At 40.7% G+C, this 23,103-nt stretch overlaps 2 protein-coding genes across 2 annotated transcripts in view; both read right to left on the bottom strand.

Annotated features, from left to right (window-relative positions):
• Positions 1–21,189, bottom strand: part of LOC123803665 (myomegalin-like) — a 74,033-nt gene extending 52,844 nt beyond the window's left edge. The window contains 12 exon segments of the mRNA XM_087866339.1: positions 288–404; positions 3,796–3,887; positions 7,199–7,238; positions 7,240–7,320; positions 9,999–10,193; positions 12,059–12,238; positions 12,936–13,073; positions 13,258–13,371; positions 14,285–14,443; positions 15,300–15,512; positions 15,652–15,744; positions 21,048–21,189. Of these exon segments, the coding sequence (XP_087722465.1) occupies positions 288–404; positions 3,796–3,887; positions 7,199–7,238; positions 7,240–7,320; positions 9,999–10,193; positions 12,059–12,238; positions 12,936–13,073; positions 13,258–13,371; positions 14,285–14,443; positions 15,300–15,512; positions 15,652–15,744; positions 21,048–21,089 (1,464 nt within the window). The 5' untranslated portion in view covers positions 21,090–21,189.
• The window catches only part of LOC123803675 (notch homolog 2 N-terminal-like protein A), a gene marked incomplete at its 5' end in the record, with an annotated part of 142,237 nt that continues 136,063 nt past the window's right edge, over positions 16,930–23,103 (bottom strand). Inside the window, 2 exon segments of the mRNA XM_087865733.1 lie at positions 16,930–17,280; positions 21,048–21,221.

The raw sequence follows: 23,103 nt of genomic DNA, 5'->3' as shown, positions 1-23,103 counted from the left end.
TGCTATTTAGCAGAGGAGCAAAGGAGCAGAAGTCCCTGAAACAGTCTGCTGTACTTTCAAGTGGAATATTGATAAGCCATATGAAATAATACACTCTTTGTGAAATCTCAGCAACTCTAATACAAGTCAAAAAGAATACGGTGATATGAAGAGGCTCAAACCGACAGTGCATCAAGGAAATAAGTACTGGCCAAGGGACTCAGGGTATCTAAATGTTGTCTGAAGATGCCCTGCAGGTATTCTGAGCTGTAATCGTTTCCAAGGATCTTGAAAGAGCTTTGAAGGACCTTTATGAGGTCTTCTTTAATCTGTATGTTCCTGGTCAGGGACTCCATGTCAGCAGCCTGCACCTGCAGCTCTTCCTCTTGCACGGCCACCATGGACTGTAGTGCAGAAAGTTCCATCTGTGGAGAGAAGAAGTCCTGAAGTCAGTGTGCAGAGGACACAGTATCTGTCACATTCATATTTGAACCCCTAGGCCAAGGCTCTTCCATATTGTATCACCATCAGCCAGGAATGCGAGTGCCAACCAGAAGCTGAGTTACAGTGTTCTGGTGGATCACATCAATAAACCACACGGTGTGGTACCAAAGGGTGTTGCATGGGAAGCTGTAACGGTAGCCTTAAGGATGTCCTCCACTTTAGTCAGCACTACGAAACATTTCAAATTTGCTTAATGAATGAGTTTATTGTGCTGCTTACAAAATGGGTCACCATTAGCAGACGAGTGAATCCTCACCAACCCAACAGAATCACTACTCTTTTATTCCCCAGTTTACAGAGAGGTGACTGAAGCAGAGAGAAATTAAGGAACCTGTTCAAAGTCACAGAGCGAGGAAGCGGGAGATCCAGAATGTGAACTCAAGGAAGCAGACTCAGAACACGAGGTTATAATGCCTTTCCTGCAGATTCTAACACATCCATATATTCTTTATCATGATGGCAAGTTATTTGTAAATACACATTGTAAGGAACTATTTTTTTTTTAGATTTTATTTATTTATTTGTCAGAGGGTGGGGGGGGAGAGAGCACAAGCAGGGGGAGCAGCAGGCAGAGGGAGAAGCAGGCTCCCTGCTGAGAAGGGAGCCCAATGTAGGACTCTATCCCATGACCCTGAGATCATGACCTGAGCTGAAGGAAGATGCTTAACCGACTGAGCCAGCCAGGACCCCCACGTAAGGAACTATCTGGAGATAATTAAAGGAAATAGGTGTGACAAAGAAGAGAGATGTCACAAACCTAGTTTAAGGTATAGTCAAGCTTCCTAAAGAAAGCAGCATCTGTTTCTTTAAGATATAAAATGTAAGTTAGAAGCAGTAAAAACTACTTCGAATTCCATCAATGCTGATAGTTCACTATGTGGTGATGACTTATAACTCCACAAAGTTATTTGATGCTCTGGACTCCTGTGGCATGTTAGGAAGAAATGCTTCTCCTTCCATTTCCTTCCATGTTGAAGGCCTCAGTTAGTGTGACTCCTGACATTTCTCCACCCCTTTAGTCAGCCCCAGGCAGGTAAAGTGACTTATCTTAATGGTATGTTGGGGAGGAATAAACCAGGCATGCTTGACTTGGCTCCATCTTCCTTCTTTCTAGGAGGCACCTGCCTGCAGGAAGCCTGTTTTTGGCACTGCTTCTCCAAGAGCAGGCTCTTCCTCACCATGTGGAGTGGTCTGCCAAGGCCCAATGTCGTCTGTGACTAGGTAGGTAAGTCTGCCTAATTCTGGGGATTGGCTAGCAGGCCCCTTGGTTCTTGCATTAGGTTCTCTACCTAAGCCTTTATCAGTAATGCAGCCAATGAAATACCAAACTCTCTGCCACTACTTTATTTCTCCGTTTGTTCAGATCTTGGTTACAGGAAATGGAGTGCTACTTATGAGGCCCTCTTCAGAGACCTCTATCATTATATAGCCGGGTATCGGCTCCATGGAAGAAAAACTCAAACATGAGGAAAACATTAGTGCAGCAAGATAAAGGTCTACAGCCAGGCAGACACGAGTTTTGGGTTTTAAATCTTGGCATAATCTCTCTACATTGCATTTAACCTGAACTTCATTTCCTGAATTGTAAAACGGAAATAAAACCTCCTTTTTAGGGCTATGTGAGAATAGAGAAAATATATTTAAAAGTGCCTGGTAGCCAATCAGTGAATGTTAACTATTCTTACCACTACTGCTATGATTTCAAGACAGTAGAGGGAATGCTTAAAATTCAGGAAAATCGACATGGCTTTTGGTATAAACCTAGTATCCGAGGGAATGCGACAATGAATATATACGGTATTGAACTGAGAGGCTGGTAATTGATTAAGGACACAAAAGTAAGCAATATAGCTAAATATACCTCACTCAAAATAACCATTCATAGTCCTAATTTTATGATCCCCCAAACAGGACAGAACCCAAAAGTAACATTACTCTGAATAAAGTATAGATGAGAAAAACAGGAACAGCATATGGAAACGGAAATATCTGACATGAGTAATCAGATAATGGCTAGGGTGGAACCCAAAACAAGGGAGGGGAGCCAGGGGATTTTTAAAACTGGTATTTTTAAAATGCCACACAATTTCATATCCTCAAAACTTGAGTTATATAACAGCAGTCTGGCTGTAAGAAGAAATACAGTAATGGGAAGAGAAATTAAGAGGTACAATAAGATAATTTTATCACAAATATGAATACAGGTCTTACATTCTAGATCTAACTCTGGCAAAGAGGTGGAACGAATCTGAGAAGCCAAGTAGACTAGCCGGGTAAACTTAATATACCGCTGACCCCCTAAAATAGATGCCATGGTAACATAAAGTCTTTCGGTTTTAGTTGGTAACTCTGTTCTATGGCCCTAATACTTCTTCCATATCACAGCTGGACATAAAATCTGCTGTAAAGGGAGGGAAAAAGAGAAGGGATTCTATAAGGCCAAAAGGCCTCTTCTAAGAAAATTCATGAAAACTCTATTGCTAGAAATACAGCATAATGCAAAAATGATCTACTCCAAGTAATGACTTCTTAGCAAGTATTCTGAGTCACAAAAGACCTAAATTTAAATCTTAGCTTTGGTATGTCTTAGTTATATGACAATTCCCCACCTCCACAGTTTTGTTATATTTTGTTTTTTGAGAGAGCTTGTGTAAGCAGGTGGGGGTGGGCGCAGAGGGAGAGACAGAATCTTCAATCTCACGCCCCTAAGATCATGACCTGGGCTGAAACCCTAAGAGTCAGACGCTTATCCGACTGAGCCACCCAGGCGCCCCTTCCTACCTCCATGTTTAAAAAAAAAAAAAAATCGGCATTTCACCTTCTTCATCTATAAAATAGGGCCAATACCACTTAGTTTGCAGAGCTGTAAGCCTTAGTGCTAATTTAAGTAACCAGTACAGTACATTGCACGTAGCAAGTATTCAATGAACATTCTTGATCATTCCCCAAATTCTTCCGTTCCATGTTTCTAAAACTAATTTCATGGATCTAACATCGTAATTCCAAGCAGCGATTATACAGTATCTCATTTTTTCACAAGTCCTTTACAATTATTCCAGTTAGCAATGAGCAGAGAAAGTGGCCTTTGTCTTTCCAGCACTTAAAAAGTTTAATGGTCTCCATTTATAAAAATAAAAGCAACTTTTGAGAAAATGTGTACATAAAGCAATTTGTAATTTTCTCCACAAAGAAAAAGCCTTACTTTGCATTTGGACCTAGATATTATACGTGGACAAGTGTACTCTTTTAAAGATAAACTATGTTGGAAGAAAATCATAGGAATTTTGAAAGTAGGCTCACTAGAACACTCACCCGACTTTCTCTTCCTTTTTTAGCCATGAGCTCAAGTTCCTCTTTGGCATTACTCAGTTCTTTTTCCAGCCCTGCAACTGTTTCCAAGTCTCCTGAAAATGAACACATAGCACGCGTCTTCATCACTATAACATCATATGACCTCCGGTGCATGGTTTCTGAGGAATTTAGTCCGAATACACAATCTCACAACAACAACGAAAATATGTGCCAGATTGTTCTTTGCAGCAATATTTGTAATAGCAAAATATACAATCAACCTACATGCCTGTAAAAAGAAGACTGAATAAACTATGGTATATCCATGTGACGAAATACTACATACAACTGTCAAAAAGAATGAGAAAACAACTCTTTATGAACTGATATGGAATAATTTCAAAGATATATTGTTAAGTAAAACAAGTTGGGTACAAAAGAATACATCTAGTGGAGTCTGTCCTATATTAGGAGAGGGGGAAGTAAGACCACACACATACACATCACATTTAGACACAGGATTGCTCCCTGACTTTGCTAAAAGAAACATAGGAAGGATAACCCAGAAATGAAATTGGTTGCCTTCAAGGGAGGGGTGAAAACCAGAGAAAAATACTAGGGAAGTTGATGGGTCTTCTGAACACACTTTATATATTTGAGTTTTGAACCATGTTAATGTTTTATTTTTAATGTGTAAAGTTAGTTCAATAATAATGGGGGAAAAAAAGCCTAAAACTGAGTATTAACATAAATAAATGAACCTATATAATAAATAGATAATATAAGCACCCAGGAAATAAAAAAATTAATCCAAATGATTTCTTGAACTCACTGTTCTAACTCTATACCCTCAGTGGGAAAAAGTCTAAGGATTAAAAAAAAAATAAAAAATCTTAAACGTTATTTATAAATGACTTACTGTTGATAGTGGTATTCATGTAGCAATTCTAAACTACTTTTGTATATTGTGTGAATAGGTTCATATATTCATGTTAGAGGTAACCAGGTTTCTCAAGGTCAAAAAAAGGCAGATACAAATAGAAAATAAGGGAAAGAAAGAACTTGAGGTGTTAAATTAGAATTAGAGAAATGAGTATCAAGTACGCACACACGTTACCCCCCCCCCCCTTAGCTCTGTTCACCTAAAAGAACCTAGAAGCAAATGACATACGTGTGGCTATGAACCCATCTCATGCCCAGATTACTAGTACCTACCTAAATGTCATTAACCACTTTAGGGAACCAGAGCTCCTTGAAGGAACGGGCAGTTCCAGGGCTGAGGCAGGGAAAGGGAAAGGTAATCACAGAACATCTTACTGTGCCAGCAAGTGTGCAAGTGCTGAAAAACTGATGGCGACATATTCAAAGGACAGAGGAACAGTTTGAAGGGGCTCCAATTGGCCAGATTGGGGGTAACTTGGGCATCAAATGGAATAATGACAAAAACAGAAATGCAAAAAAAATGATTTTTTTAAAAAAAGAATACATTACAATGTGTAATTACAACACACTGATATAAAAAAAATGGAGTGGGAGAGAATAGGGAAAGGGCAGCTCTTTGTGAAAGAACACGTGCTAATAAACAAGGAAGAAATTTTAAAAATAGAAATCACTTTTTTAAACTACCAACCTCACAGCTGCTTCGGGAAAGGCTGAAAGGATGCTAGAACCCCTGGGTGAGTGGCTGTAGGGAGACGGTCAACGTCTCAGGGTGTTGGGCGGCAGGTCACCCACACAAAGGGAGGAATGAGCCTTCACAATGGAGAGGTCTGGCAGATACAACCTTAACTAAGGAAAATACAAACTGCTATCATGTGCTCCTGACGTGGTGCACTGAGAAAGACCTCACCCTTGTAAGTATTCTTGCCAAAAATGTTTAACTTCAATCGAACCATGAAGAAACAATCAGAGCCAGATCGAGGGCCATTCGCTGGCCCAGAGTTTTCAAAAATGCCAATGTCAAAAAAGACAAAAAAGGCTAGAAAACTTTTCTAGACTAAAAGAGACTAACACGACATGACAACTAAATGGATGCATGGTCCTGGAGGGGGAGACCCAACCATCTGGAATGTTCCTGCGACACAGGAACTCTGGATATAAACTATACATTAAGTACCAGGACTATTCCAAGGTTAAATTTCCTGAACATGATAATTACACTGTAGTTATGTAGGAGAATGCCATTGCTTTTAGGGAATACATAATGAAGCATTTAGAAATGAAGTGTCATGACATCTAAGTAATTTTTAAATGGCTTAGAAAAAACATTTCATCTGTGCATGTGCATGTGAAGAAATGGTGTAAATGTGGCAAAATGTTAATAGGTGGTGAATCTTAATAAAAGCCTATATGGGTATTCACTGCACAATTTTTGCCACTTTTCTAGAAGTTTGAAATTTGCAAAATAAAAAATTGTGGAAAAGTAATTTTTGAAAAAAGGTAAAGAGGGAGTAAATTAAACAAATCCAGTATTCTTTACTCTTTGACAAAGTTTTCCTATGAAAAAAATAACTACTCGCATGACTTACCTATGGAATTCCATAACACCTTATACTATAAAACAGACACAAACTTTCTACATTCTTTTTCTTTTTTTTTTAAAGTAGCTCCATGTAAAGCCCAGCGTGGAGCCCAACACGGGGCTTGAACTCATGACCCTGAGATCAAGACTGGAGCTGAAATCAACAGTCGGATGCTTAACTGAGCCACCCAGGTGCCCCTTTCATTCTTAATATCATCAAAAAAATCATAAGTTAATTCTCCAAGTCCATAACGTTTCTTATACCATTATAATCACCACTTCATTAATAATGGTGAGCCCCTATTTCTACAACTCACTGGGTAAATCTCTTCCTTGAAGCCACCCTAGATCCCAACCTTTTGCTCTGTGCAAGTCAGAGACTCTAATGCCCAGCACTCATTTAAGTTTTGCTCCGACTCTTCACATAATTAATTTGTTTTTAGGGAGTTCAAGGCCTACAATCATCTCTTAGATGGCTGTGATCTTGGCAAATAACTTAATGTATACTGCCTCCCCCTCCCAACACTGTAATGCAGGTTATGTCAAGTTACCATAAGTAGCCTCGGCCCGCTTGAAAGATACCCAGGAGAAGGTGTCAGCCCCATGGTCCTGTTGTATAGGTTTGGAAACAATAGCCTCCTGCATTTCTGAACCCCTGCAAAGCTATCTGGAAAGTATAATCAGGAGGCAGTCTCCCTGAGCCAAACTGTGTACCCAGAACAACAGTCTCAATTCAACATAATAAGGGTAGTTCTTTCTAGCATAGACATGTCTTCAGCCTTTCAAGGGGAATCTAAGCTTATTTTTTTTCCAGTAGGAAAAGAGAGTCTTGGCCAAACCTATTAGCAGAATTACAGAAAGAAAGACAGAAGATTCCTTAGTGAAATTAAATTTGATACTTACCTAATGAGGACCTGGGTATACTGGTATCCCCTTTGGCAGTCTTTCCCTCCTAAATACTGGCGCAGGGCTTGTAATTCTGAATTTCTTTCCATTAGGGCTTGTACCATCTTCTCTGCAGCGGCCTAGTAAGGAAATCACACATACCATTAGAAAGATACTCTATAAAACAAAATTTGTGTTCTGAAGTTATTCGTTAAAAGTCAACTGTTTATGAAAAGCCAGTGGCCCCCCCCACCAAAAATAGTTTCCTTGCTTTCAGTTTACAGGGAAAAACAGCTGAAAAGAGTCTCTCAGAGGAAGAACACTGGAGAAACTGAATATAAACATATCTATTACAGATGAAACAATCCAAAATTGGCCCTGCCAGAACTCTATCAGGCTAAGGTATTAAGATTCTGGTTTGAAGTGGGATAGCAGATGTCCTTTACTCTGGGATACATGTGCCTTTGGCCTGGATTTCTTTACCCAAATATTCATTTGGTTTGCTCCCTTTATATCTTTGCCTACTGATACCTTATCAGATTGGCCTCCTCTGCATCTCCTATCTAAAACAGCTGTCTTTTCTCTACTCCCAGTTCTCCTTGTCCTGCTAAGTTTTTACAATGCACTTACCGTTATCTGATGTATGTCCATTGTCTGTCAACTGGGTGTAAGTTTCCTAAGGGCAGTTTCTATGATATTTCTTCAGGGATAAATCACAAGCACCCAGAACAGTGTCGGGCACATAGTAGGCATTCAATGCATATTTATCGAATGAGTCAATTACACGCAAACATTTTTATCAGACCATACATACAATCAGGAGAATCTGAACCTCAAAACCACCAAACCCAATTTATTTAATTTCAAGTCCCAGTTTTCTAAGACAGACGATATAGCGCAATAAGGAAAAGATCTAGAACATTATTTGTGACCATTACCACATAGAAAGTCTGCATTTAATCTGAAAATCCAGAAACAATAAACTAAGACTAAAATTACTAGGGGGAAAAGATGATGAATCAGGACTATATTAGCCGTATCAGCATCAACTGGGGACAATCACTACTGTTTTAATGAGAAGCTGAGCTCTTGTCATAATTTCTAAGGGAAATAAAAGAATAACCTTACATTTTTAGTAAGTAAAATTTGGGCCCTTTAGGGATTTGGACACAACTATCTTAGAGATAACAGTACATTATTAATTTGCCTGAATAAAAATCTGTAGAAGTTGCTAGGGTAAAAATCATAATAAATAATACACACGATCTCTTATGTATATGTATATATGATCTATCTGGCTTGGCATTCTTCTTCTAGCAGTGTTGTTTGTAGCAGTGGTCCTCGAAGTGTGGCTCATGAACCGGTAGCATCACCATCACCTGAGACCTTTTAAGAAATGCAAATTCTTGAGTGCTATCTATACCTCCTAATTTCTGTCCCCTAGGAGTAAGCCTGGGAATCTACATTTCTAAAAAGCTATCCAGGGGAATTTCTCCTGCATATAAAATTTAAAAAGCAGATCTAGAAGAATACAACCATTACTCTTTTTCTTGAGTTAAATCAATCTTTTGTACTTTCAGTCATCTGCTAGCTTCTACTCTTTTACTATCAGCAGTGTATAATATTTCTTTCTGGAGGTGAAATAAACTAGCTCCTTCAAGTTACAAAGGGGTTAAAAAGAGCACTCAAACAAAGACTTTTATTAGCCTTCTGCCAAAGACTTAAATAATTCACAGTGATTTTGTTAGGTCTACTCTAGAAGCAATTTCTGCAACTCATGGCAGCATGTTTCTAAGGAAATGTATATTCACTTCAGTGGGCCTGAGGACTAGAAGAGACAACCATCCCATAATATAAAGGAAGCATTAGAGAATATTATGGTCAAATAAAAAAGGCAAATGAGAAGAATCTAGTCCTCCCTGAAACTGGCTGGGGGGATTCTGAGCATTTGGCCTCTGAAATACAGCACATATCTCTAGCCTTGAGTAGAAAGATACCTGGGAATGAAGATAAATTAAGAATGATTTTGAGGGGCACCTGGATGGCTCAGTCAGTTAAGCATCTGCCTTCGGCTCAGGTCATGGTCCCAGGGTCCTAGGATCGAGCCCCACATCGGGGGCGGGGGGGGGGGGTCCCTGCTCAGCAGGGAGTCTGCTTCTCTCTTTCCCTCTGCCCTTCCCCACCGCTCATGTGCTCTCTCTCTCTCTCTCTCTCTCTCTCGAAAAAGTAGATAAAAATCTTCAAAAAAAAAAAAAAAGAATTGGCTTTTGTAATACCTGTGTACCAGTATTTTAAGATTAATATATTCCATGTTACTATAAGATTATTTATTCTAATTACAGCCTTTGAAAAAAAACACCATCTTTTTTCCTCTTAAGATGATTCAGATTTTATAAGAATTAAGAAAAAATATGTCAAGTGTAAGTTTTCTCATACCTTGGCTAAAAAATAGAAAATACCTCTCAAGTCTTGAGAATTTAGAATCAAAATCAAAACACTCTAGAACCCTGTACTCCCTTCTGTCAAAGTTATCAGATTAAGGAAAGAAAATGTACAGAATGAAGTTAATGAGTACATGTATTGTTTAGGCACCCTTCTCAATGCAGAGGCTCTAAAAATATTGCATGCTCCTGAGGACGGAGGTAAAAGTATAGGCTAGGTAACAGACTGAAGGAAGAAACCCTAACAGAACGGACTGTAAAATCACACACACACACACACACACACACACACACACACACACACACACGCCACAATGTTCAAATGCTCCCTATTCAGACTATAAATGCAGCGACACTCTCTGTGCATCAGTCCTTACTTGGCTCTCCTGCTCCCTGGTGCTCATAGACCGAAGCAGGCCTTGAATCTCTACTTCATGTTCCACTGCTTGTTTGTTTCGATCACTCAGCAGTTCCTGCAGCATCCTTTCCTTTCACTGTAGACGCTGGCACAGCTCCTCTGCTACCTCACTCTGCCCCGGTCCGAGTTTACAGAGCAACGTGGCACTAAGATCCTAAAACAGAAGGGACACTGTAAGTTCTGGAGGAAAGAATCCCCCCTACTACATATCAAGGAGTTTATAAGAATCTGTTATAGAAGAAAGAGCTATGAGAGTCTGGAGAACAGCTATCATGTTTTATTCACTTTTGTTTCCCCAGATCAAGTGCAGGCCTGGCACACAGAAGACTACATGCTCTGCTTAACCTATGCTCTGAAGTTGCTTCTGTCTACACCATGGTTTCTTTCCGTGGGCTTCTTGTTTTGTCTAAGTTGTGCATTTGGGCTCCTGGTGGGGATCACAAGGAATGTTTCAAATGGAGATTGGTTTCCTAGATTTTTCAGATGGGAGTGCTCCACAACCCTGATTTGCTGTCTGACCCCAAATTAAATACTCTGTGTTCAGGCTAGTAATTTACTCTGAGATGCTTAGGAAAACACGAGTAGGAGACCTTGTACAATATTGTAATTGTTCCTGTTTTCTAGGGGAGCTAAGTGAATGAGTAGAATCAGGCTGTGGAAACTGCCAGGCCCTCTGCTGTCCAGGTAGGCTCTGTCCCCTTCCTGACCTGAGACACTTACCTGTTGGAGTTTGTTTTTTTAAGATTTTATTTGAGAAAGAATGAGTGGCAGGTGAGGGAGAAGCAGACTCCCCACTGAGCAGGGAGCCGGATGGGGGCTCAATCAATCATGACCTGAGCCACCCAGGCACCCCTTCCCTGTTGGAGTTCTTGCCTCCAGCACCCAGCACTGGGAAGTTGGGTTTTGGTATGGGAAATACCAGTTACTTAACTTGAATCTGCTTCATTTAACTTTGGTAAAGTAACAAGTTCATCCCTCCATCTTTCCATACAGCTGAAGGGCTAGGGGCCTCTGGCTCTTGATAGCTCTTGATTTTGGCTCAGGTAGTGAGATCGAGGCTCCATGCTGTATGGAGTCCGCCTGGGAGTCTCCCTCTGCCCCTCCCCCTGCTCACGTGCATACTCTAAAATAAATGGATGTTTTTTAAAAATAGAGCTGAAAGGCTCATCCAAAGCATAAATAGAATGTACCTCAAAACAAGTTTGAGCCATGAACAATATACAAGATTTTCACCAAAAAAAAAAAAAAAAAAAAAAAAGAAGAAGAAGGCTACATGCTCAACAAAAGAACACTAACAATACAGAAAAATACTTATAATGGCAACTCACATATTGTTTTCTGAAGTAGGCCCTTTCCCTATTTGCTCGGGGTACATAATAATTAATATTAGATGAAGATAAATGGATACACAATCCATGTATTTATTTTCTCCCCAGTATAACTTGTATAGGGGAAACACAAAATGATAAGCTGAGAAAGAATAATGAGCACTATATTTATGAGTATGGTGATGAAGTTCCTACTTTTCTCCTGAGGGGTTGTAGCTGGTGGTTAAAACTGTGGAACCCCAGTGCCTGGGCGGCTTACTTGCTCTGTCACTTATTAACTATGTTACTCTGCACAAGTTATTTCATTTCAGAAGTCTGTTCCTTGTCTGTCAATGAAGGATAATAACATATACCTCATAGACTTGTCAGGATTCAATGAGTTAGCATTCTTCAAGCAATTATAACAGTGCCTAACAAGTGTGAGCACCATCACTAATAAAAGTTAGCCATCATATTATAGGTGCATGTTTTAGTTCTCATTAATTCTCACATGACCTATTTGAGAAAGATAATTGTCACCTTGAGTTTAGAGGTGGAGGGAAAAAAGTCCCAGTAAAAGCCAATGACTCGCCCTGGCACAGGATGGAATTTAAGACTTGGGTCACCGGCCCCCCAGACCTAAGGAGTCCCAATCCAAGACTGAGATAATGTAATCACTGAACAAATTGCCTTTAATTAACTAAAGCCTTGCCTCCACTTCTTTGTTCCTGTCATGCAGGGATGTCTGTAACTGCTGAATGATACTTTCTTGTTCCTTCTGCCAATGGCTAAATTTGGTTTCCCTTTCTTCTTTCAGCCATTGAAGGTTTTGACAGGTGGCAGATAACTGCTCTACTTCTAGGCCTTTGGCCCTCAGGAGACTCTCCATACTCTACAGTAACAAAGAAAGCAACTGTAAGTCAAAGGACCACCCCACACTCTGTAGGATGAACAAGAAACTTGATCCGCCTTCAAATCATCTCATAAAGTATCAATTTTTTGCAAAAGTAGAAAACTTAGTATCTAATCTAACAATGCCATACTACTCTTTTCTTTGGTTTTAGAAACTCTCCTCTAATTTGTTTAGAAAAATAAATATATTATAAATGCAGTATTTTTGAGGAGGCAGGCTATGCTACAGAGGAAGTGAAGGACTTCTTTTAGAAGTGGCAGATGGTTAAATATAAAAGCTCTAAAATACATATCCAAAAATAGTCCACAGTAAATATTAATAATCAAGTGTTCTGTGACTATACAGGGATATGCATATAATATTAATGAGAAAACAACAGTGTAACAGCTGTACCCTGACAATGCTTCTGTAAAAGTATATAGATATTGACAAAGATTAGAAACAAATCAGAAAGTAGGTCTAGAAATCCATATTCACTATAAAGTCCACAGCAGAAGTACTAGCTCTTCTCACTTCCTCATCTATAATGACGGATAACTACGTTTGCTGTTGTCATATTTTTTTCCTTATAAAGCAAATACCTTGGTTTTCAGAAAATGAGGGAAAGGGCTGATGCTTCAGGCTTAGCATCCAAGTGGGACAAGGGATATCAAGTCATGGCAGACTGTGCTCTTACCTGCATAGTAGCTTCATTAGAGGAGAGAATACCACGCAATCTCTCTAAGTCATGATCTCGCTCTCGCACGGCAAGATGAAGTTGACGCAGTTCTTTTTCTTTCTCTTCCAGAATGGAGAACTTTTCATCTATAGCCCGCTGCAAGGAAAGCAAGGATCCTAAAGCTCCTTAGGATTCACTATTGTGATCACACTTATTCAATAAAAATAGAAAGGAAGGGAAGACCAACTCCAAAAAGCAGCAAATGAAGTAGACACAAATTTCTAAGCACCTATGTGCAGAGAGTAATCCACAGTGCCGTAAATAAAATTAAGGTGCATACCTCTAGAGCAACGTCTCGGTCTTGTATTCGCTGCCGAAGTTTCTCAAGCAACATTTCCTCTGCTTCAAGGGTTTTGTCCGACTTATCTCGATATTGCAGGAGCTCCCAAAATTCCTAATGAGACCAAAAAATATTTCCCTTTATTCATTTATGCAATATACACTGAATTCCTCCACTTTGCCAAACAATGTGTTATTCAGGATATAAAACAAAATGTGATCACGCTCAAGGAAAACACAGGTCAGCAGAGATAACAGACATACACACAAATTGTTAACTATTGCACGCGGGTGTATATGTGTGTGTGTGTATACATATGAGTATGCATATACACATTATGCATATACGGGTGTGTAGGTCTGCTAGCTAGCTACTAGGGGAATACAGGATGCACTGTCTAAATCTACCTGAAGGTGTCAGTAAAGAGCTCACAAAAGAGGTTACATTTGCTCAGAGTCTTAAAGGACTGGGAGTTTCCCAAGTGAAGAGCAGGTGGGGGGGGGGGCAGTATTTCTATCAGAGAGAAAATGTATGCACAATACATGCACACTATGAAAAAACTGTATGCTCATCAGAATGTAAGGGATTCAATGTGACAAGCTTAGGGCAGGAGACCAGTCACAGTCTTCAGTGTTCCATTTTTCCCTCCAACGTTCATTTTATCACATAAGTAACTGGAAATTTCCATACAGATGTCTTCACTTACTAGACTTGAGAACAGTGGTCATATCTTCTGTCTTCCCAGCACCCAGCATACTATCGGGTTCAGAGAGGTGTTTAGTAACTACTTGCTGAATATTTATTGCTTATGTCTTTCAGGTCTCAATTTTTATTTCCTACACTTGCTGGTTAGCATTGCGGTTCATGAATTGTACTTTCTACTTATTTTGAATCCTCCTGGTTCCCATCTCTCAATGTTCTACATGTAACGGGTACTCAACACAGGTGGACTAATCTGAGATTACATGAACAGAACTTTCAGAGCTCTGTGAGCCCAGTTTCAGTTAAAATCATTACATAGACTCACCTGAAGCCGTTGCTCTTTGTGACTCAGACTGTGGTTTAGGTGCTGAATGTGTTGCTCATGGGTTCTAATCTCATTGTATTTTTCAGTCTCCAGGGTACGAAGCTGTTGGCTCTTACTATGCAATTCTCCTTGGAGCTGCAGCAAGGCTTTTCGTAATTCCTGAATTAAACAGATTCCCTTTTGCAAACAATCTAAAATTTTCACATCGTTACTAGATTGGGAGGCCTTAAAATTTTCAAGGCATACGGAATAAATTACAAAGTAGCAGAAAAGTGCCATTCTTACAGTTACTCTAGAAACAATATACACGAATCAAATAGGATAAGGGAAATTGTGGGAACGGTGAATGGCAAGAAGACGTAAATTTCATATTACATAGTTCAATACTTACTCTCTAGTTTAAAAATCATAGATCTATATAACTACTAAGCAGAACTCTGTTCCACTGTAACCATGGATAAGCTCAAGGATAGAATATTCCTATCATCCTTTTACATCTTAAAAAAAATGGATAGCATATGCTCTAACCTAATAAGATAAAGGAACCACTTAAGAATTGTTTTATTTTTTTAAAAAAGATGTGGCTAATTGTGCATGCCATTCCTTTGCCCTTGGTGGTTGTTCCCCACTATTCTGTCTTGCTAACCTTTACCTACCCTTCAAGAATAACCCCAGATAGCTCCTCCTTCATGAAGCTTTCCCTGCTTCCCTTCCTCAGCCCCTCCTGTATATTCCTACAGGACCCAAACATACCTCATTTCGGTATTTACACTAAAATTCTGTTTATGTGACTGTCTCATACTCACGACAAATAATAGGAAAGAGCTTGTGATATTGACTCTTGTATTTCCAGAACACAGCCCAGTCTCTCGCACATGGTATGAGGGCAATAAATGTCAAACAGAATTACTTAGATTAAGCAAGTGACTCAAGGATTCAACACAAACTGTCCTGATAAAAAGTTATTATCAGGGCAAAGTCAGCATCTCTGACCACAGAATGACTGCTGATTTACCTGGTTATGTCTCCAAGATGCCTCTTTCTGCTGTTCTCTTTCTTGGGCTGCAGCCTCTACAAACTGCACACATCCTTTGGCATCAGCCAGCTGGCGTTCTTTTTGACGCACTGCCCTCTGGAGTTTCTGTATTTCAAGCTGGCTGTAGAACAAAGCACTCTGAAGATCAAGCAGAGCCACCTGTTGTTGAGCTGGAGAAGTACCCTCTGAGTTCTGGAAAAAGAGTAAAAATCATAATCACAAGGAGGACAAGCGCCGAGCAGCTGAGAAGACCAACAAAATCAGAACTGTGACCGAAAAGGGCACTTCCTCAACAGAGTCTCGCCTCCTGCCCTATGTCACCCTCACATACATGAAGTTGTCCCAGCTGGCTTTGGTGCAGCATTTCTCGAAGCTTTGCCATTGTGTCATCTTGACCTTCAATCACCTGGTACAACTCCTCGGTCTGAAATGAGACAGGGAGTACCGAACACATTAGTAAACTGAAAATAAATTCCATTATCTCATCTGTACAGATTTTAGAAATACCAATTTATATTACACTACAGTTTCTCTAGACTAACATCTGCCTCTTCCAGTGTTAAGGCCCCCTTGTCATTCCAGGGTGCCCAGGTTCCTGGCATTAGCATGGGCACCTCCTAGGGAGGGGGCATTATTCTGCCCAAAACCACAACATGAAGTCAGGTGACAAGTACAGTTGGACGCCCCCTCCCCGCCCCCCAATCTTTTCTAATTTCAACAGTGCGGTCAAAGTAAACCACTACCTCAAGGCTCAATGAAGGCAAAGGCAGATCAGACTCCTAGGGCACTCCATCCATGACCCTATAATTGCCCAATAGTAGTCTGTTCGGAGAGTACTTGTTTTGCTTTGTGTTATAACAGATCTCATTATTTTTTTTAAAGATTTTATTTATTTATTTATTTATTTATTTATTTATTTATTTATTTATTTATTTATTTTATTTGACAGACACAGAGAGAGAGAGAGCACAAGCAGAGGAGCAGCAGAGGGAGAGGGAGAAGCATACTCCCCGATGAGCAAGGAGCCCAATGCGGGGCTCCATCCCAGGATCTTGGGATCCTGACCTGAGCTGAGGGCAGACTCTTAACCGACTGAGCCACCCAGGCGCCCCAACAGCTCTTATTAAATCCCACATGCCATCTATCATAACTTTCTATCTTGTTTTATACAATTTCCCATAGTTACAAATACAGCAGGGATAAGAAAAGATGAAGTACAGGGAGCAATCTTACCTTGAAACGCTCCGTTCATTTTTGGGAAATTTGTCACACCACATCTGGGTGAAAAATTGATCCTTGGCATGGCCTTAGCCGATGACAATTCCCTTAACTCAAATCGCCAGGAACACACCTCCCATGAAACAAGTTGGGGCTTTTATTCCTTGCAGCCAGAAAGAACACCCCCCATGGTATCAGGAAGAGAGTGTTAGAAAGAACCTATTATAGATAGGAAATGCCCTTCACAGTGTCCTTCATGTTACAAGGGTAAGGGAACATAAAGTGAACGTGTCGAACAGATTTTTACTGTGGTTCTTTGATTTTCTTTTTTTTTTACACCCAACATCACCAAATCATTCATTTGGAATCAGAATTCAAAGAACACGTGACAGTTGAGAAATGTATGTTTATTCTGATCCAGTTGTACAATGAATCTAGCTCAAATTACCAAATAAATGTTACATTATTTCTTCAGGACTGGGGCTTTTCGATGACTTCAAATTTAGGATCTTCAGATTTGAAGTCCGGGCACGTATTCATGTCTGCTCCCCCATACATTTGCTTAAACTTGAAGAGCTCCCTCTCTAGGTCTTGCTGGAGCTCTGGGCCAGTATCAGCGTGTCCTCCAGAAGCTTCGTTCTGTAGTCTCTAACCGTGTCCACAAAGAGTTTCTGTACAGGATCAAGCTCCTTATCAGATGCCACTGCTGGAACACCAGTGTTGCTCCTCAAATGCACTGAGCCTGCAGACCGAATGAGAGAAGAGAACCTGAAGAGCCTCTGAAAAATCAGGGAGATTGTCTTCCTTGCACTCAGTCCGCAGAGGCCAGAGCTTCCGCTGCTCCCACAATTCTGCTTCCGGCCCTGGCTCAGCCCTCACCCGCCTTCCCAGGATCTCAAGGCGTTACCGATTTTTTTTCTTTATAGAGATCAGCCTACATGTTTCTAAAGATTAAAAACCCGGGAGAGTAGAGATAACATCTGAAGTAGTTCTCTACTCATCATATTAACAAATTAGAAAACCGGTGGTTTAAATCAACGAAGAGCATTTGTTACCTCACAGTCCTATGGCTCAGGAGTCTGGAATGACGAGGCTGGGTTCTCTGCTCACAGAATTGGTCAGTATGTCATCCCCACATGAAACGGTCTGATAGTGACCTTGTTGTGGTTCTCTCTCCCAGGAGGGGCTGCCCTCACCATCTCACTCCTCTGGGATCCTCTTCCCTGACCCTGATTTGTGTCTGTCATGATGCTTTCAGTTTACCCAGGTGGCTTAGGAGGAAGGCTAGAACTGTGGAGCCCAGAACTGATCTCTGCTGTCTCTTCTCCAGGGGCAGAATAAATGACAGAGGTCTTCATAAAGAAATGACTCCCATGAGGGCTGACATCCCCCAGCAATTGGAGCCGAGGAGGAAACGCCCTAAAAACCCAAGTCATGGAAGCAGGATCCACATCAGGTAGGAGCCCTTCCTGGAAATGTCCCCTTTCTCCGTTGAAAGCCACCTTGGATGAGGGACTTGGTCTGCTCAAACTGGAGTCAGTCTTGTGAGCACTGGAGCGTCAGAATCTCCATCCTAGGCTCTTTGTTTGAAATAGGCTTTTTTTCATACGTGAGAATCTCCTTGGAGTTTTTGTCTGAAATGCCGCTACTTTGCCTTATTCCCAGGGGATTCTAACAAGCACCACAGTGACTCTGATGTAGGTGTCCTTTAGCTCTGCAGCAGGTGCCCAGGGACTGGAGCCCTGTCTGCTACATGATATCCCAGTTCACATCTAACTTTCCAGTGGCTAATGCTGGCTTTCCTAATTTATAGTATACATTTTCTATCATACAGGAGATACATATGCTCAAAGAGAGAATTAAATGATCCAGTAAAGCGTATGTGACCTGTGGTGAAGCTGCTATCGGACTCTCGGACAGCTTCTCTGAAGGCTGTGCTTTTATTGCTTCAGCACAGACCCGGGATAGGGTTGGAATGGAAATATGGTTCGGACTGGAGATCAGTAAAAGTTCGTCATTCCTGGTAACTGCTATTTATCCACTTGACAAGTATTTACTGAATGTTTCACCTGGCAGGCTGTCATGGAGGCACTGGGGACATGGCTGAGCAAGGCAGACCGATGCCAGCTCTCAGGAAAATGAATGTTGGCACAGGAGTCAGATATCTGATCAATAATCACGTAAGTGCATTTTATTTGTGATCATGATGAGTGTTACGTAATACACTTGTGTTCTGTGATCCTGGTCTATTAGCCAGTGATTTAAAAGTGAATAAAAGGAAGAGAACTATATCGCTGTGAGAAAAGATTTGTCCCCAAATAGGCCTTCTGGTGTTTTTAACAGTGGAAATGCTTACGTTTAATCCAAGGTCTCCTGAAAATTACTTATGCATTTTTAAGCGGAACTTTTAATTTCAGTGTCCCCCGAAATTCTGTTGTGGGTTTCTGGAGGGTGCGTTAGGTGCCTCGACAGGGAAGCTTGCAGCCAAGGCCATTGTGGGGGCTCTGCTGCCATCAAGTGATGAAGGTGTTTGGGGCAATGTCTTAATCTCCCCGGGCCTCAGTTTCCTCATCTGTAAGATAAGGTTGTTATTCAAATTCTCCAAAGTCACCTCCTGCTCAGATTCTGTGAGTGCATGAGGAACTGAGGTGCCTGTTAAACAGCCCTGGGGACTGCAGCTGAGACCTGACTTGGTCTCTTCTCTGCGTGTCTCCTGCAGGAGACTGAGCTGAGGCCACACTGAAAACAGAGAACGGAGGGAGCCGATGGAAGACAGAAAAGCAGCATGTTTGGAGGATGAGAATAACCCAAAGATGGGCAAGGTAATGGTGGAGCAGGTGGTTGGCACAGGAGGTAAGAAGAAGGACAACTTGAGTTCAGAGAAATCAGGGGAGACCACGGAATGCATACAGCAGCTTCCGACTCTGAAAGGAGGTGCCTGAGCTGAGGAACGAGGACTAAGAGAGTAACTTAGGCCACAGTGAACCTGTGAACCTGCCGACGAGCCCCACAGGATGGAGCGGGCTTGGTTTGAACTGCTGGGAAGCACCAATTCCAAGAGGAGGAGGATGTGACCATGAGGCTCTGCCCCAGACACCTAGCCTCGACCTTGGAGCTGCCCTCATGGTCGATGTCCTCCACGTAAGTGTGGGCTTAGAGGGATCAATGATGTTTGGATAAGGGTTGGAAATGTCCATTCTCACTGCAGATAGTTCTGCCCTAAGGTCAGGGAGGCCCAGGGTAGGGGATTATTGCATCTGAAGCCACATGATATTAATAATATTCTTAATAATGCTGCCTGGGGGGTCATGAATGGAAAGGGTCAAGGATCTACTCAGAAAGTGAAGGTTTAGGGAATATAATATTTGAGTGGAATCAAGTGTAGTGTAGTGGGAGAAAAGTTATTGCATTTAACAGCACCTGATGACTTCCGGGGAAACAAAGCTGACGCTAATCATGGCTCTAGATGCCAAATAACAAAGCAAACCACTTTCTTGCATTGGTCGTAGAGAAACAGGAAGCCCTTAATGCACATAACATGCTGGAAAGTTGCTCTGCCAGGAGGGTCATGCAATAAAACAGATGACCTGGCCGCTGGCAGAAGAAAGGGCTGGGCTGAGTTTGTGACAGTATCCCTTAGGTGGTGGAGAAAAAGGGTTGGGGCTTTTGAAGTTACAAGTGAGCTGGCTCATAGTAACATTACACCATCTTGAGAAAACATATCTAGCAAAATTTTGGATTCGATGGACACTAAAAATTTAGTCCATGATCTGCAATAATTCTTTTTTTTAATGCAATGATTATTTTAATTTTTGTACTTTGTTATTTGATTACTGTCGAAGTTGAATATTTTCTCATAAGTTAATTTTCTTAAATACTTTTTATGTGACAGTCTGTCTAAGATTTGAAATACGTAATTGACACGGTATACTTCAGTTCCTTAGGGCAATGAGAAAACCATAGTAGCCTTGTGTATTGGTTGGTTATTGATTTATAAAACTGTACTAGTTTTCAACATGAAATTATGGGGATATTGACTAGTCCAGAAGCCTTGTTAACCATATACTATAAAGGAAGTTGAAGAAAAACATGCTAAGGTGAAAATGCATACAATGTTCCCCCCAAATTAAAAATTCCCAAATACGAATATGCTTTAAATGCAAAGAGTCAAGGCCTACTGTTGGAAGCTGTTCACTGGTACTGAAGAAGGTCATCAATTCACTCTACTTCTTTGTATCTAGTTAATTTTCTCCTCTGGGAAACAAACTGAGGGCTTCAGAGGAGAAGGGGTGGGGGAATGGGATAGGCTGGTGATGGGTATGAAGGAGGGCACGTATTGCATAGTGCGCTGGGTGTTATACGCAAGTAATGAATCATGGAACTTTACATCAAAAACTAGGGATGTACTGTATTGTGACTAACATAATATAATAAAAAAATTATTAAAAAAAAAGAAAATACGGTAGGAATAGAGACTGGATTAGCTAGGTAAGGATAAGTACAAGTTACCTCTTGGTGTATCCAGAATTGTTGACGGTTCCCTCTGGGCATATTAGATGATGGTACAGAATGGTGAAACAAACTTCAAATTCTGCCTGTTACTTGGGCATAGATTTCTGATGTTTCCCATAAGGACAGATTGATTTCAGGAGAGCCTCAATTGAGAATGTCTGGGGAAGGCACCTAAAACAATCAGATTAAAATAATAAGTGAGTAGGTTGAAGTTGAGCACTGCAATCGTTCTTTCACAGATTATCCACTATTGGCTTGAGCCAAAAATGACTTTTCCATTCTTAGAAAACCAAAGGGCACGTGGGTGGCTCATTCAGTTAAGCGTCTGACTCTTGGTTTCAGCTCGGGTCATGATCTCATGGTAGTGAGGTCAAGACCCGAGTTGGGCTCCACGCTCAGCCCAGGGTCTGCCTCAGATTCTTGCTCCCTCTCGGAGTCTGCCCCTCTGTTCTCCCAGCTCGCACTACTCATTCTAAAATAAATAGAATCTTTTAAAAATTAATGATGCTCACAAATAATGAGATTTAAACACATCCTACAATGACTTTGATGAATAACAAGTCAAGCAGCTTTTTGTTTTTTTTAAACAGAGAGCAGAACTGTAATTCAGGATGTCAGTGGAAGAGGCGAGTAACGTCCTATCCTCTCAAAATCCAAAAGTAAACAGGTAAAAGAAGGAATGTATAGAACTATATGTGATGTACACAATGATTGGTTGGTTATAAATAAATTGAAATAAATCTGTGTTTATATTGACTCTTGAGCCCTGTCAAATAGGCAGAGCATTGGGAAACAAAAACTGGACCGAAAGTCATTTGCGTACTTAGACTTTGGAAAACCATTAGACAAACATGAATCAAACACATATAAAGCTGTTTGTGTGCCACATTTTAGGCCATCAAGGCTGAAATTTAGGAGAGACACCTAATACTGAATGAATGCTTTGGTTTTTTTGAGACATGTCACCTGAGCCACTGGGAATTTGAACTTGTGAGTCACAAAGGTGAGCAAGCTTTGCCTGATAGGATGTTAAGTTCAAAGCCTAAAGAGGTAACTTAAATATGCTACACACACCACTCACGATTTAAACCAAAGATCTTTCTCTCTTCCTTGGGGGAATGAAGCTGACGCAAAGGACTACAGCTTCTGTTGCAGAATCAGGACCTGATGCTTACAGACTCATGGGAGTGGACACCTACTTCAGATTTGAAGTAGGAGCCATTGTCTCCAATGGTAACTCAGTCACACAACGGAGTCACACACAGCCCTCAGTCTGCCACTATTAATTGTTTTAATGCTGTTGGTGTCATTTTATAATAGATCACATCAGAAAGAAGACGAATCAGATTTGGGCACCATTCATGGTATTTGATGGATATATCATTGCATACCGTCCCAAGGCTTCTGGTAGTACATAATGCTGGCAGTAGATTATTCAAGACTAAGTAAAATAATAAGAGAAAACATTGGCCCTTAAATTTCTCAACTGTGGTATCGCATCTAAACACAAGATAGATTAGCAGCCATACCAACTGAGTGGTTACTCTTAAGGAAAGTTTATTAATGAACATACAAAGCATTTCACATGCATTGGTCCACAAGACTCTTTGTAGAGCTATTTACCATTTCTTTGGGCTGCTGAGAAAACTCCAAGTGAATGGAATAAGATTCTTGTCACCTGGCAAATACCTAAGTCTCCAAAGATATGGTCACTGGCAGATCTAGCTTGACTCTGAAAAGCATTTGTTTGTATCAAGAGAAAACATCTACATATAGACTGGGGATGGGTAGTAAGGAGGGTACGTATTGCATGGTGCACTGGGTGTTATACGCAACTAACGTATCGTCGAACTTTACATCGGAAACCGGGGATGTACTGTATGGTGACTACATAATATAATAAAAAAACATTAAAAAAAATCTACATATAAAACTCAGATGTGTTTTATGTGATCGCAATGCCTAACTGAAATGTGAAAAGTGATACCATTGATAATAGCATGAAGCCTGAAATACTGAGGGATAGATCTGAGTGAAAATCACAAAATATTTC

The sequence above is a fragment of the Ursus americanus genome, chromosome 12, assembly GCF_024610735.1.
Source record: "Ursus americanus isolate L20-20 chromosome 12, mUrsAme1.1.p, whole genome shotgun sequence".
NCBI lineage: Eukaryota > Metazoa > Chordata > Mammalia > Carnivora > Ursidae > Ursus > Ursus americanus.
The sequence above is the reverse complement of the archived record's forward strand: the minus strand, read 5'-3'. Positions and strand labels throughout refer to the sequence as shown.